Raw genomic sequence first — 16833 nt, 5'->3', positions numbered from 1 at the left:
CCGACAGCCAGGATCTCATACCCAACCCCGTTTTAATATGTTGAATCTCCTGTAGGATCAGAATTCTGACCGGGCGAGCCTGTCTTCAGGAGGTGCCGGAGATGCAGAATCCATCTCTATAAATGAAGATGACTTTGAAGGCATCAGCTCTCCACATGACAATGATTTATCCACCGGCAACAGCTCAGTGGGAGTAAGCAGAACCAGTCTGGAGAGCAACACTTCTCAAGAGGGTACCTCAAAACAACTTTACAACAGTGGTGAGGATAATATGCCAGCCATCAAGAATGGGAAATTGACTGGGTGGGAATTTGTTAAAATAGCCTTCCTGACCAATGTCCTATTTTGATTCACAGGCTCCCCATCCAGGGTCTCTTTAAACTACAAATCTGATGTGCTTTCTTCTTGCAATTCCAGCAGTAGCAGTGTCTTCCAGAACTATGCTATGGAGGTGAGATGCTGTGTGTTTTTTTCTATCTACGTTTTTTAGTTCTTTATTAGAACTATGGTACAGCTTTTGCACATGAGTGCTTTTCTAATGTATGTTTTGTCAGAGCTGCAGTCATCATTTTGTGAATGCACTATAACCAGAGCTGCAAGTTGTGGTAAGGGAACCCAGTGATGAAATGGCCTGACTACAAATGTTCATAGTGAACTCTGGAAGGGCCAGTAACAAGGCCTAGGTCACGATCTATCCAGCAGCAGTTCAGTGCAAACAACCACAACATTTTAGTTTCTGAAATAAAAAGGCTTTGTCCAGCGCAAACCTGACATTGTACTGCAGCTGTGCTAAAATATTATTTATGTTGCGCTTTTGCCAATGGGGCTCAAAGAGTTTTGCCGATAGTATGAATATAATACAGAGGTTTAGATTTGCATAAAATGATAGAAAGCATGAATATAAGAAAAAGGTGTGGCAGCCATTTTGGGGCATCCGTTCCAAAGATTACCCACAAAGAATTCAGGTGAGGCAGCCATTTTAGGCGCACGACACAGGATTACACTGCGCAGAATAGGCAATAACTGGAATTGATGACACATAATGGTGGAGATAAAAAAATACTGGGTGAGATCCTTGGTGATAAACTGTTCACTATTACTTTCACAATCCATTAAACTGCTGTAGATTCTTCCACATTTTAGCGCCCATTAAAATGGGTTACTGTGACATAACCTGAGCATGTTGGACATATTTAGTTTATATATATATATATATATATATATATATATATATATATATATTCCAATTCTTCAGCTCAGTAACTCAAAGTTTTAGCTACATACTGTGAAATGGGGGTTTGCTCTCCTTCTACCAAACAATTTCCATATATTGATAGATGTGCTTGTTCGTCAGGTCCTAATCTCCAGTTGCTCGCGATGCCTGACCTGTGATTGCCTTGTACATGATGAGGAGATTATGGCAGGTTGGACAGCAGATGACTCCAATCTCAACACCACGTGCCCCTTCTGTGGAAACCCCTTCCTACCGTTCCTAAACATTGAAATCCGAGATTTGCGTCGCCCTGGTCGGTGAGGAACATTAACTCTAACTCTGTTTGTTCTATAAATCACTGCACCTATTTTTAATTGACACAAGAACTTCTTTCTATTACCTATGCAATTAATAAAATTGTATAAAAATAATACGCAGGATTTATTTCTCATGTTTTATAGCATTTTGCAAGCTGTTATTTTTCTTTGTATTTTCTAGGGTCACACACATACTAAGACCTGGTGATATTATCTGCCAATGTATCTGATGTAAACCATACTGACCATACATCTTTACGTGTATGGGCTTCCACTGACTTTCACTGTCCGAACATAAAATATATCTGGATTTTAATTGTTCCTGAATGAAAATGCTGTGTGGCCAAACTGATCGTGCATGTGGCTGAATGCGGAGCTTTTAATGTGCATAACCAGCTTTTGACATATTCTTCAAAGATGTCATTATTCTAATCTCTCTGCCAGATACTTCCTGAAGGGTAGTCCATCAGCAGAAAGCATGCCACAACCTACGGTTTCCTCTCAGAGGCCCAAGTCTGCAGTTATAACGCCTGCCTTTTCGTTCACACCATCTAGGCAAGTACACATTTGGGGCTTTTACTGCTGTCATTGTAGATACATGTCAGCACCAGCACTGACATTTGCAATATTGTCTCCTGTAGGCACAGGCTGTCATTACCATTTATTAACATTTGTTTTTAATTTCTCCTTCAACCACCAGGGGACACACGAGCTCAAGACACTGGGGTATAAACTGGTGAATGAGTGGAGCTGGCACTTTAAATTTATAAGTGTGAGTGACTCCTCCCCTCTATCCCCCAGAAGCCGCAGTTTTCGAATTGTGCCCGAGGGAGCCGGTCACTTTGGGCTGGGCTCCACCCATATTTAGTCTCATTACTTTTATTTTCTCTTTAGTTCCCTCCTTGAGGACAGGCTGACAGCTGCATCTGTCAGCCTGCTACATGGACGCATCAGGGGACCCGCTACTACTATTATAGAGTGAGTGTCTGGGTCCCAGGCACCCTGACACTGCTCAGGGAAGGGACATGCCACAACCTAATATAGAGGTTGTGTCCATGTTACCCTGCCCACTGCAGACCTGATGCTAGCAGCTGGTAAGTATGACTCTTCCCCTGATTAGCAGGGGACTGAAATTAACTAGTTGCGGTTCTCAGCGTCGGCTATAGCGGCTCGCAGAGCTCTATGGCTGCTGTCCTGGCAAGCGGATGCGGACTCCAAAATAGCTGTGGAAGGCTTTCCTTTTACTGGGGATATCCTTTTTAGACCTGAATTGGACAAATGGATCTCCCAGGCTACAGGTAGTAAGTCTACTTTTTTGCCCTCCACTACTCCTTGTCGCCCTTCGGCTGGTCCTTCCTTTCGGGAACGCTCATGCGGTGCTTCCTCGGCTAACCGCGGAGGTAAGGGCAGAGGTCGACAGTCTGATACAACCCACCGTCCGGATCCAAAGCCGGTTGACAAGCCTTCCGCAGGACGGGCCCCAGGCCCACCTCTTGCTTCTCGGACGGGAGCCCCTTAATGTTAGGGACGCCAGTATAGAGGAGCCTTGACGATTGGCCTGGCGCTTATTCATATATTTGCAAATGTGTGTAACTAATACCTCTAAATCTCTATTATCATGTAGGATTTAAGTATTGTTTTTGCTGCAGTGTGCTGGGAGGCAAATCTCTTTTTTTCCACCTCAGAGACTCCAAGGTGGGGGCTCGCCTATTGCGATTCAGGCATGTTTGGTTTCAGACCAGTCCATCAGTTTGGATCTACAATTTGGTGTGTCTGGGGTACAAGAGAGAATTTGCAGAGCCACCTCAACATCAGTTTTTCACCACAGGTCTGCCAGTCTCCCAACAGAAGCAGAAGGTGCTTTTGCAAGCAATCCAGAAGCTTGTGGACTCTGCGGTTCTGATACCTGTTCCGGCCCATCAGCGTTGTCTGGGTTTCTACTCCAACCTCTTTGTAGTTCTGAAACCAGACGGCTCTGTAAGGCCTATTTTGAATCTGAAATCGTTAAATCTTTATCTGGCGGTTTACCGATTCTAGATGGAGTCCCTTCACTTAATGACTGCGGGTCTGGAACAGGGGGAGTTCCTAGCATTTTTCAATTCTCTTCTGGAAGCGGTTTCTCTGCTGGACGGTCAACCGGTCCTTGCCCAATCAGACAACGCAACAGCCGTCACATACATAAATCGCCAGGGCAGGACTCGCAGTCGCATGGCCATGCACGAGGTAACTCGCATTCTTTGATGGAGAGAGATACATGTGGTGTCGATCTTAACGGGGTTCATTCCGGGAGTAGACAATTGAGAGGCCGACTATCTCAGTCGTCAGGACATCCATCCCGATCAATGGGCTCTTCACCTGGACGTTTTCAGTCAACTAGTACGGAGATTGGGTATGCCAGAAGTAGATCTCATGGCTTCCAGACACAACCATCAGGTACCCAGTTATTGTTCCAGGACTCGAGAATGCAGCGGCGATCAACGCTCTCGCAGTTCCTTGAAGTTACAGCCTTGTGTACCTCTTGCCCCCCCTCCCCTCCCTTTTCCTCTTCTCAAACGGATCAAGAAGACAGCAACAACCGGCATCTTAGTGGCTCCGAACTGGCCTCGGAGAGCTGTTGCCTCTTCGACCAGATCTTCTGCTTCAAGGTCCCTGCTTTTACCTGGATTTGCAGCGGCTGCGTTTAGCGGTGTGGCTGTTGACTCCGCTATCTTAAGAGGCAGTAGAGTTCCAGCCTCGGTAGTCCTTACTATGCTACGGGCTCCTAAACCGATCACATCGGCTCAGCATGTATCTGGCGCGCGTATGTCGCCTGGTGTGAAGACCGGAGATTTCACACTTCTGCCTTCTGGATTTCCCACCTCCTTCTTTTCCTCTGGTCGGATTTTGACGTGGGTTTGCGCCTTAGTCCTTTTGAAGGTCCAGGTTTCTACTTTGTCTTTATTCAGCGCCTTTATCCTGCAGGTTGAGACCTTTTTTCAAGGCGTTCTCCATATTCAGCGTCCGTTTATCCCGCCTACAGCTCCATGGGACCTTTACCTTCATGCTGACTTTTCTCCAATCTTCTGTGTTTGAACCCTTGGAAGATGTGGATCTTTGTCTTCTCACTTGGAAGACTGTTCTCGCTTTGGCTTCTGCTAGGAGGGTTTGTGAATTAGGAGCTCTTGTGTCGACCTCCTTAATTCATTTTTCACGATGATCATGCGGAACTCTGCACTAAGGCATCCTTTTTCCCAAAGGTGGTTTCTTTCTTTCACATCAATCAGCCGATTATGGTTCCGTTGTTGTCGGATACTTCTAATTTTTCACTCACCTTGGATGATGTTCGGGCTCACGGGATTTGTTTGGGCCATACTGCTGCCATACGGAAGTCGGATGCCTTGTTTGTTCTTTGATGCATCCAAGCGGGGTTGGCCTGCTTCTAAGCAGACTTTGGCACGATGGATTCGTCTAGTCATTCGACAGGCCTACATTTCAGGGGGGTGGCTTTCGCTGGTCTCCATTTCTGCCCATTCCACTCACTCCGTGGGTGCTTCCTTGGCTGCTCTTCGGGGCGCTTATACTTCACAGTGTTGCCTTGCGGCCACTTGGTCCTTGTTCATACCTTTTGTTCGATTTAATCTGTTTGATACCTTTGCAGCCTCTGAATCTAGTTATGGTCGCAAGGTTTTGCAGGTATCTCAGAGCTCTCCTACCATGGGAGAACACTTTGGGACGTCCCCAGTGTCTTTAAGCTCCTATGTCACCTGGTGGATGAAGGAGAAAATAGGATTTTGGTACTTACCAGTAAAATCCCTTTCTCCGATACCACAGGGGGACACTGGACGCCCTCCCAGCACTGCTTTACCTGCCAGTGTGTTCTGTTTTATTTCACATGTTGAATGTTTGCTTGTTATGAATGTTTCTATTCGGCTTGCCGCCTGTTTGACTACTTTCCTCAGTTGTATCTTCTGATTCTGTTTCCGTCTTCTCGGGCTCCAATTCTCTAACTGGGGCTTCTGGGGGACAGAGGGGAAGGAGTCACTCATAAATTTAAAGTGCCAGCTCCACTCATCCACCCTTCTATACCCAGTGTTTTAAGCTCCAGTGTCCCCTGTGGAATCGGAGAAAGGGATTTTACTGGTAAGTACCAAAATATGATTTTAAAAGGCAACAAACAGTATATATTTATAAACCACAAATTTTACCATCTGTGTGCCATTTATTTTCTATTAGGAGAAATTAGTATAAATATTGGCCCCCTTTTTTGTTTCTTACCTACTTGACCACTTGCAGGCCACATGCTATATTAAAGTGGTGTAGCAGTGGCTGCTTAAATCTGCACTTCCATTGTTAAAGAGCAGGCATAAGATATTGTCTGCAGTTGTTTCCACTTGTCCTGGCCGCCGATGACAGTCATGCATTCCGGAGGAGTACTAGGAACCCTTGCATCAGTTCCTTGCACCATAATCACTGGATAGAGTTCAAAGTTAACACTATGTTCTGCTTCCACCTTTGAAGAGAATGTTCTGAGACTTCACAAGGAATCTTCTCATAGCAAATCTTCCCTGGGCAGTGTAGGAGATCCCTGTATTAGGGATGCTGCTTTGTTAGCACATTTAGGTCCATGTAAACTTTTATCTGATAGAAGCAGCTAATGTTAGATTATACAGAATCATTTAACGCTGGCAAAATTGCAAGACTCCTTAAACTAACCAGGATCTCCCCAAGTTAAAATAAGAATAAAATTAAAAAATATATACGTACAACGTCCGTTTACAGCCCTGTAACCTCTTACAAGTTAAAATAAACATAATCCATATGGCCATACTATGGAGATCTTGGTGTATACATTGCCAGGTAAATTAATGGACTTTCATTAACTCCATAAAGCAGAATTCTGAAAGACTTTCTTTTTTTATATACAAAAAAAAACAAAATAAAAACATTGCGGCATAAAAGTCACTTTGGTAAACCTAAAGCAAAATTGCCAGATGAAATTTATACACTGCAAACCTGAAAATGATTTTGATCATGAAGAAGGTGGAATCTCTGGTTTCCAATTGTTAATCATAGTTACCATTGCTTTTCCAGCTGTCACCTTTGCAATATCTACAGGTAATTATTATGTCTTACAGCAATACACAATCTGAAGACTCTCGTGTCAGGATCATACAGATACCAACGGGAAGAAAGATTAAAGATCTCAATGAATCAACCTCTCCGAGTCTCCCAGTAGTGAGAAGCATTAGTACGTTCAGCCCTTTGGATGAGAAGCCATCTTGCAACCTGAGCCATGTTTCGACTGGCAGTCTACCTACTAACTTTCAGACATCCACTGTATGTGACCCAGTAATTACTCATTAACATTCACATGTCACATTAATGTCTGGGGAAATGATTAAAAGGGTACTTGCTAAGCAAAGGAACATTAATATTCATTTATGAAAGTGCAAGATGCCCTTGTCTGATGTCATCTGTCTATTCTTGCGCAAATGCACTCATTTTTATAGGGACACAGAGATTATCCTTGTAATCTGTGTGGTGGCTGGTGCAGTAGGTTTGCCTTTTCTGATGGGAAAAGCTGGGCAGCTCAGAGTGTACTGTGCTGTATAAATTCATATTTAAAAATACCATTTTACTGTGCAGTACTAGATCTATACTAGAGTTTAAAAACGCAATACGTGCATGGTAACTGGTGCTCTCCCCAAAAGGATCATGCTTTCTTATTTCCCTACAAAAGACCTTAAAGGTGTTCTGAAGCTGCAGATAGTCAGTCATATGCTACAGATAACATCCAGGTGCACTATTTTATGGGAAAGTACTAACCCCAATGTAATAAAAGCAGTACACTATTGTTACCCCTTTCAGCTTCAGTGCTAAGGACTAGAGTGACTTGTCCTCAGCATGTTCATCAGAAGTGCAAAGGATGAGTCGGATTACAGACTCATGAGTACCCTCATTTGAAAGAGGGAGTCTCCTCTTTCAAATGATCTGGCTTCTGAGAAGCTATTTTCTTATTGTCTTGTATGACTCCAAAGAATAACCCCTACACCATAGAAATCTTTTAGTAATGGCATGAGGTCCTGGGTTAAATAAACTCAAGTGTAACCTTATTTGAAAAAAGAGTAGTTCCCTCTAAAATGATATGGCCCCTTTAGTTATTTTTGAGGTGATATCTGTTCACCACACAATACTGTATGTCTCTGCAGTAATAAACTAGTAGAGCCAGGAGGAAGCAGTCGGGAAGCCGATGGACGGAATCCCGACTTTCGGCTTCCCGACTGTCTAACCTCAGCCAAGGGCTAAATGACAGGTGTCGAAATCAAGGACGCCTGCCATTTTGCCTACGCCGGGAGCCCGACACCCGGCTTACCGATCAAAGGGGGGGGAGGATTGGTCCTGGAGGGTGGAGTTAATGATTACACTTGTGATTCTGTGAGGAGACCTGAAAAACATGCACTGTTGGTAGCTATCCAGGAGCATGGTTGGCTACCACTGCTTTAGCCTAATTTCCTTAACACACTAAGGGGGTCATTCAGACCCGCTCGTGAGCGGCAGTACGCTCGCAAGTGGGTCGATGTTCCCCCACTGCGCATGCGCACGACGGAGGGAGCTCCGTCGCGCGCATGTGCGAGACCCGGCGAGCGACGGGCTCTCCATCGCTCCGGGTCTCACACCAAAGGGGGCGTGCTGTCTATGTTGATTGACAGCACGCCCCCTTTGGTGGGCGCGCCGGGGGCGTGGCTGCCAGACGGAGGTGTTCCCATGGGAACGCCTACCGTCTGAAGTCGGCCCCACTGACATCACTAGTGATGTCAGTTGGAGTGATTTTGGCTCTGATAGAGCCAAAATCACTCCAGGTCTTGCGGCAGCGAGACCCTACAGCAGGGTCTCCGTCGCAAGCCCGATGGTCGCGATGGTCTTGACCATCGCGACCATCATCATGAACGCTCGCATAAGCTGTGGATGGTAACCCACAGCTATGCGAGCGTCCATGAGGATGCTCCTAAAACAGGTAGGAGGGCCCTGATTCAGAGCAAGCGCTCTGGTCAGAGCGTTCAGCTCTGAATCAGGCCCTAAGGTTGTTCAGCCAATGAACCAGTATGCTTTTGGACTGTGAGAGGCAATTTGAGTACCCAAAGTTAAACCATGTAAACACAGTAGAACATACAAACTCCAAACTAATAGGGAACTAGTCTGAATTGCACTCATGACCTCAGTGCTGTGAGGCAGCAAAGCTGACCACTGTGCCACCTCAATCCACTTATCCTTCAGTACCATCTATAGCATTGTGCCACTTTGCTCTAAAAGTCTTTGCCCCCCAAAATGTCTTATAATACATATTTGTGATTAAATGTTACATATTTTAATGTGTACATTATGTTTAGATGTATGTGCTTTATTTGCTTATTGACCCCGCTAATGAGTACTTATTGCTAGTTTCTAAATGTTTTTAATCTTCACTTAGCCATATAGGTAATTCTGTAACCAGTTCTTTGCTAACTACAAATGACTGTATACTTCATGCTGTTTACTTGTGGATGGCTTATGCCCTTTTCCCCCTAACATTGATACTTGCTATTACAATCAGGACTCGCTGGACTGGAGGCTATCACACCCTGAGCCAATCACTGTCCCTTATCTTAGCCCCCTTGTCGTCTGGAAAGAACTGGAAAGCTTACTTGAGAATGAGGGTGACCCGTCCATTACGGTTCCTGGTTTTGTGGACCATCATCCCATAGTTTTCTGGAATTTGGTGTGGTACTTTAGGAGACTGGATCTTCCAAGCAATCTTCCTGGATTAATCTTGTCCTCAGAACATTGCAACAAGAATTCAAAGGTAGATGCAATCCTGGATCTTAACATCCCTGCTATGTGTATAGGCTATGTGATGTGTGCTTTATGACTATTGCAAAGGGCATTTTCCAATATCTAAAGTATATTGTACACAATTAGCAGGCCCCAGAACTCTGGCATGTAGTAACACTCAGTTCTAGACCCTAGGCAAAAATGCAAGTTAAGGAGATGTTTAACCACTTGCCCGTCATGGTCGCGTGGGATGCGACTGCAGCCAGCTTGGCTTTAGCTGACACTGGTGCATTCCGTGTGACCGTGTTGTCCCACTTCGTCCCCCATCTGTTGTTATGGAGTAAATCCATGCTGCACGTGTTCAGGCATTGTGACGGCCCTCATCACTCCTGATATCACGCCCCAGAATGCTGTCTGCAAACTAGAAGTGTTGGGAGGGAAACCTAGTTCCCCCCCGAGCACAAATATACAGATCTCTCATGTTCAGAGATGAGCTGCAGCAGTGGGGCCGGATCATCAGTCCCCTCTGACCCAAGCTCCGTTGTGCTCTGCGTCAGGTGTGAGGGAAGGGTAATGGCACAGCCACAGGGTGGAGGGGGATAATATTTTGCCATTTAGCGGTAGGGGGATGGGTGAGAAAAAAGTTATGAATCTTGGGAAGGGGGGGCTATTATACACAAAACAATACATGGGTATTAAGAGTTGGGGGCCTATGGGTGAGGGGAATGTGCTAATGGGGAGGGGGGTATTGCCACTAGGGACTTGTTGCTGCTGGGGGATCTAGACACTGGGGGAGTAACTTTACCATGGGGACCTATGGACATGGGGGGGGGGGGGAGAGGTTTTGCGACATCCCTGGGCATATATCTTTTTGTCTTTCAGTTTAATCTTAACAATTTTTTTAAATATTTGTAATTACCCAATTAAGGGCTTAAAATTACTACTGCCTAATGTTCTGCAGATCCCTCGGAGCTTGATGTCAGAGGATAGCAAGCATGTACTTATACAAGTCTTATGGGACAACCTGAAACTTCACCAGGATCCACGGCAGCCGCTGTATATTCTGTGGAACATTTTAAGTAAGTTTTTCTGCTCTATTTATTATTTTAATGAATTGGTTAGCTCTGGATTTAAGTTTTCATGGCTTTTAATCTTGTCTTATCTACAGGTCAAAACTGCACTGTAGTTTATGAGAGTGAGTTCCAAGTGTTAGATGGGCTTTTTGGTGGACCCTTTAGTTTTGCATGGCTATTATGTTCCCTGATAAGTAATGTGATGTTGCTGTAATTGTCCTTGTGAGATGATCAGATCCTCCATGTATACAGCGTCTCATATTGTGATATAACACTGCCAAAACTTTCCTAATCTATGCCATAGCCATGTGTTGGCAAAAAATATAAAATGTGAAATACAACAATATATCCATTTTCACAAGTGTTAAGCTGGGTACACACCTGAAAGATATATCTGCAGATGATGGTTGTTCATACATACTGAACAACCATCATCTGTCTTCTGGCCGCAGGTCCCACTGGCCAGGGGGACATGTTTCAATACTATCCGGGAGGACAGCTGCTTTTCAGAACAGCTGTCCCAGCATTGGAGCAAGTATATTGTTCCAGTATAATGTATCCCCTGCTGCGAGTTGGATACTTTAAGTGTCCATCATAGCGAGATGAATAATTAATAATCGGGGGCCATACGACCCCCGATGATGAATAGGCCCCAAGGCTTCATAGATCTCTTCCATAATCTAGAACTTTACACAAGATGGCAAATTGTGTAAGGAACAGTACCTTTTGTGTAGTAAAGCATGGCAAAAGCAGACTTAAGCTGTGTATACACCTAACAGATATAACTGCAGATCGAGTGATCGGCAAATATATATTTGCAGAAGATGGTTGTTCATACACAGTGAACAACCATCATATGTCATCTGGCCAAGGGGCGTGTTGCACCCCTCCTCCACACGGCCTCTGCTGCCAGTGTATGGGCGGTCGGCTGACTGCCCGTATACACAGCACGATGCCCCAAATTATCTGCAGATATATTGGGCATCAGCTGTGCATCACCGCCAATGCTACATGTCTGTGAACTATGTTGTTCAGACATATCGCTGGTACACAAACGCACACAAAATATATTGGCCGATCAATTGATCGGCCAATATATCTGCCAGTGTGTACCCAGCATTACAGACACACACATCTGGCAGGTATCTGAGTTTGGAGCACGACCTCTGTATAACAAGTGTATTCAAGTGTGTAGTACACTGCCAACTATCAACCAAATCCTGCAGGTTTTCCATATTTACTAACATGACCTCTGTTAAATTGAGTCGTTTGATCCTGCATCTTGTCATACCAGAGGGCTGTAATGTGGGATCTGGTTCTCTCCTGTATATGCATTTATTTGTGGTTATTTTTGAGTTCATGTCTGTTAAATATAATCAAATGTGCAACTTTTTTTTTTCTTTCTTATCCAGAACACTTGACTTACATCATTGTGACCAAATAAATTGATCTGAAGATCTGAATTATGATCTGGCTGGAGACATTAGGCACGATTCAATTCAAAGCAAATTGGATAGTGCTGGGAAGGAGCTCCCGGAACTATTCAATTCAGCGTGCTGAATAGGTCTCGCGCCTTAAACATGTTTAGCCAAGAGAACAGACATTCTACGACTTAAGTGCCTGGCGTGATGCTGTTTCCTCCACGCTAAGGGCAGAGAACACAATCGTGCCAGTAGTTTGTCGGATTTCTGCTCGCAACCCAGGAGGGATGCGAGAAGAAATCCTTAGTCAGGCTTAACAGCGCGCTGAGTTGAATGGCTCCAGAAGCTCATGTTAAATTGAATCGTGCTCATTGTGAGATAAGGAGTTGGCCGAGGTTACATCTCCCAGACAAATTACTTTCTTAAAGCAGAGATCCATCTTTCTGCCGCCACCATTGAACAATCAGATCAGTGAGCAGGCTGTGCTTACACGTATGTGCTGAACTGGGCTGATCTGGTTTTTCTCATTCATCCAATGTGGGAGACATTGCTCACCATGGGTTGCTAGAGGGGACTGAAAGGAGCCAGCAATTAATACAAACTACTACTTTAAAACAAGCTGTTCCCCTCTGCAACCTCTGGTATTCAGTGTTCTTTAAGTGCCCATGGGAGCTGGGCTTCCTTGCTGGGGCTGCAGTGCAACCCCTTCTACTTTAAGCCGGGTACACACTAGACGATGTGTGTACCCAGCGACGGCAGATGCAACGGCACGATATATCGGGCGGTCCATACACACTACATGATCTGGTGCATGACCGCCCGATATATATCATTCCCAAGCTGCATCCAAAAACATGGTTTTGGCCACCTGGATCTTGAGATCTGCCTGCAGATGCGATGAACAATGCTCGAGAGCATACACACTGCCCGATTATGGACGATTTGATCTGATTCGCCTCAAAACAACAAATCGTCTACTGTGTACACAGCTTCAGTTTTCACTTTGTTTTATTTGTCATTTTTCTCTCTTCCTTTTGGAGGGAGTCCATGCCCTCCGACTGCATTTTATTGTCCAATAGGAGCCTTGATTGCTCAGTGTGTATATCATCAGCTTATGCTATACAAAGCCTGGGTCCAAGTCTCGCTAGGTTAAACTTCTATTACTGGATGTGCATGCAGTTTTTGGGACTCCCTGACATCTCATTCTCCTGTCTGGTTCTGTTCTCTGTCTCTTTGGATTGGTCTTAGTGGTATGCAGGCGGCCCATTTCTTTCCTTTTTGGCTCGTCGTTCTTGAGGCAGTATTCTGAGCTTGTTCAGTAAACTGTTTGCTTGTCATTCCACTGGCGATTAGGTTTGGGGTGCTGAACCCATGGTGGCTTCTAGCTTCTCATATTGGTTGCCTCTTTTTTGGAGCTTTTTTCAGTCATGGGACTGCACAGTTTACCTACGTGTTCTATGAAGTGGCTGATAGTTTTGTTAATTGCTCCTGTTGCTTCACTGACTAAGTTTTACTGGGCTCTAGACCGTATTTCTTCTATGGTGGGTTCGAGCACCTTGTCTGTGAGTTTTGTTAGTCCGGTTCCTCTTTCCCAGGTTTGTAGGTGTCTCTTGGTGGTAGTTCGAGCTTTGTGGATGTTCCATTCATACTTAGTCTATGCATAATTATGGATAGGCCTTTGGTGTCTGGTGCCCACATGTTCCTTGATGTGTGGGATCCCTGCTGCTCTAACAAGGGTTGGTTTCCGCTTCTATTAGGCTCACTCTATGCAAACGGAGTTGTTGGGTTTTTTTTTTTGTTGAGAGCAGCTGTGGCGGACTGGTACTTTGTCTACACGTTCACCTTCTTGCTAGTTTTGGCTGGATGGTTTCTGTGTTCTGACTGTTTGAGCATACCTCCCCGCAGGGGTTACATTTGATCAGCCCATGGTGAGCAGTGTCCCCCAGATTGGATACATGAGAAAATGGGATTTTTTTTGTACTAACCCATCTGGGGGACACTGCTTTTTCACCTATACGCTAATCCTTGCTTTTTCCGATGGTTTTGTTATTTACATTCTATTCTTGAACCTTGGTTTTGTGCTTCTTTTTAAAGTTGTACTGAAGATCAGGGATTGCAGAGGGGAGGAGCTTCGGCCTTAAAGTAATAGTTTGTATTAAGTGCCAGCTCCTTTTCGGTCCCTCCAGCAGCCCATGGTGAGCAGTAACTCCCAGATGGATTCAGAGACGAGGTAAATACAAAAATCCAATTTTTTTTCAGGCATCACATTTGAATCGCCAAATCGCAGTGCAAAACAAATCCTCTTTAATGTCCCAAACAAACTGTGACATTGCACATTGCAGTGGGAGTAGAGCCTGTTTTTTTTTTTTTTTATAGTGCCCAATATTGAAGGTGGACATAGGGCTTTGGGCTCAAATGTAATTTTTAACATTGTACCTAGCAGTTGATAGCATCTCTATTGAGAGACTGCATCTGCTGTCCCCTGGGGAGGAAGACATAGGAGCAATGCACTGGTGACTAGGAGTGAACTAGATAAGAACAAGAGGGAGGAGGGTTAGGAAGCCATTCCACCTTTGTTCTCCTCAAGGGTTGTTTTTCCGGACAGACTAAAGAGGTTGGAGTTTTATACCAATTTCTTCCTATTGCAGAAACCCGAACTTAATGTCCTTAAAGCCCCAACTCAGTGGACAGATAAAAGATGGTGTGTCTATAATAAACAACATGATGCAAGTGTATGGTGTCTATGGATATCACAGCCCTGTGTGGTCCACAACTGACATTATCAATTTAGGCTACTTTTTCTTCAGTCTGATTACAGCTCCGCAAGTGTTCAGAGTTCATTGCTGTAACGGCTGCTCAAAGCAAGTTTCCCTGTCCATGCTTCAGTTTCCCTGTCCATGCTTCAGTTTCCCTGTCCATGCTTCAGTTTCCCTGTCCATGCTTCAGTTTCCCTGTCCATGCTTCAGTTTCCTTGTCCATTGAAACAGCCCAGACACTGGAATATCACAAGGTGTATGTCAATTACTGGAAGTCTATTGTCCCAGCATATGTTCTTCCTGAGGCTTCTGTATGAATTCCATTAGCTGCAGCAATTAGTACAAAAAAACGCAGTCACGCTGCCTAAAAAGACGTACTCGCTTCTGCATTAGCGTCCACTTTTGAGTCAGGTCCTGTGCCTCGGCACTGGCATAACTAAATCATTTGAGGGCACCAACAAGCTCTCTTGCCATCTAAGTAGGCCTGTGAGATTATGCAATGGTTGGAATGAAACGTTCTGGCACCATTGCAGTTTTGATTCTGAGCTTTGGGAATTGCCCCATCACCCAGACATCTACCTTCAGCTGGTAGATGGGTGGGGCCAGCCAGATGTCGTCATGATGTCTATGTGAAACCACAAGATCAAAAATTTGATGTCCGATCCAGGGATTTAAAGGCCTTTCTCTTACAGACGCCATGCCAGTTCCTTCAGACTTTCGTCTTGTTTACTTGTTCCCTCTTGCAGCAATTCACCTGAGAGTTTTACAATAAATAAAGTGGAAAGGAAAGACGTTCCAATCGTCCTGTAGCTCCAGACACACCATGGACGGTGTGGTAAATGGAGGATCCAAAATGGTAGGGTCTGCCTTGGCAGCATTCACCAAAGCTTGACCAAAAGCTAACCGGGAATTGCCTGAGCACTGTCTGTTTTCATCCAAGAACCTGCCTGATTCATTCCTTCTCGGGCCATTCTAGAAATATTAATGTAAACAATGGGCGTCCATGTCTGGTACAGATAGGGATCAGGAGATGCTGATGGCCATCACTCATGCCTGCCCTTTTAAATGAAGCTAAAGAGTAAAAGTCCTTCTGACTTTCAGCCTTGTTTAGCTACGAATAGCCAGGGCAGTGATCACTATTAATCATAATATCTGGTAAATGTTGATATTTTTAAATAAAAATATGTGACTTAGGGAAGTTTCAGTTTGCAGTACTCAGGGAATTTATCAGACTGAACAGATGAATATACAAATTGTTCCATGGTGTAGTATGCTCAACACAGCTTGTCTTTAATAGTCAGTATATGTTTATAACATGTTCTGTTCATGGGCTGATGGTGCCTTTCATATTGCAGCCCAGGAGCACCCGCTGGCCATTGCACAGAATAAGGAAGAGGAGACGTATGATAAGGAATTTCTCCAAAGTCTCGTCAGGAGCATCAAGAACAACAATGTGTACGGTCCTATGAGCCAGATTCTTCAGTCTCTACAGCACAATCCAAAGAACACACGACAAAGGTACAGTAGTTACCATTAAGAGCTACTTCTCTTGCCCAGCCATGTTCTCAATGGGCAGAGGTCCTAATGGGGTCTACTTATATAATGCACCTACTAGAGACCCTGCAAACTATACATGCCCCAAATAATATTTGCTATCAGTTTAAAATTGCTGTTGACCTATTTTGATAAGGTTCTGCACAATTTGTTTTAGCAGTTTCCATAAATAATAACTAACTCTCTATCTGTATGAATACAGCACAAGGTTTCACCCTTCCCTTTCTCTTGTAGGAGTTTGTACAGAGAAATTCTGTTCCTGTCTCTTGTAGCCCTGGGGAGAGAGAACATTGATATAGGTGAGGATTATGTGTTGTCTGCTTGATTATTTCCCTTCTATGGACCGTATTCAATTGCCGGCGAAAAGCTGAGATCAGCGCAGAGATTTCGCCAGGCGAGAACTTATCCCCGTATTCAATTCCAAAGACTTTTTGCTGGTGCGAAAAGTCTGCACTTTGTAATCAGCGGGAAAGATTCCCCTCTGAAAGGAGGCGGAAAAAAGTGCAGAATTCGGGATTTGTGGTGCAAAGTTGCGGGAACACCCCTGCAGCCTTGGGACAGTCCCCCAAAGGTAAACTGTGTCAAAAAAAGTAAAAAAAAAATACATTACAACACCTCAAAAAAGTACTTTTATTTTGGGGGCGAAAAAAACAAAGTTTGGCAACCAACTTAGAAACTAGCGAAATCGACTCCAGGGGTCCCCCAATTTTT

The 16833-nt window shown here is 44.5% G+C and overlaps 1 protein-coding gene across 2 annotated transcripts in view; it reads left to right on the top strand.

Moving 5' to 3' along the window:
- The window catches only part of DENND4A (DENN domain containing 4A), a 138757-nt gene that overhangs the window by 117582 nt on the left and 4342 nt on the right, over positions 1-16833 (top strand). Inside the window, exons 24-33 of one of the 2 annotated variants that reach the window (XM_088452750.1) lie at positions 56-260; positions 357-451; positions 1355-1530; positions 1975-2085; positions 6645-6846; positions 9101-9349; positions 10280-10397; positions 10487-10513; positions 15924-16086; positions 16357-16421. In XM_088452750.1, the coding sequence (XP_088308876.1) occupies positions 56-260; positions 357-451; positions 1355-1530; positions 1975-2085; positions 6645-6846; positions 9101-9349; positions 10280-10397; positions 10487-10513; positions 15924-16086; positions 16357-16421 (1411 nt within the window). The remainder of the gene's footprint in view (positions 1-55; positions 261-356; positions 452-1354; positions 1531-1974; positions 2086-6644; positions 6847-9100; positions 9350-10279; positions 10398-10486; positions 10514-15923; positions 16087-16356; positions 16422-16833) is intronic. The other variant, XM_088452751.1, reaches the window with a different exon arrangement.

This window comes from Taudactylus pleione, unplaced genomic scaffold (genome assembly GCF_031769625.1).
Source record: "Taudactylus pleione unplaced genomic scaffold, aTauple2 ptg000556l, whole genome shotgun sequence".
Taxonomy (NCBI): domain Eukaryota; kingdom Metazoa; phylum Chordata; class Amphibia; order Anura; family Myobatrachidae; genus Taudactylus; species Taudactylus pleione.
This window is presented reverse-complemented; position numbering and strand designations above follow the sequence as displayed.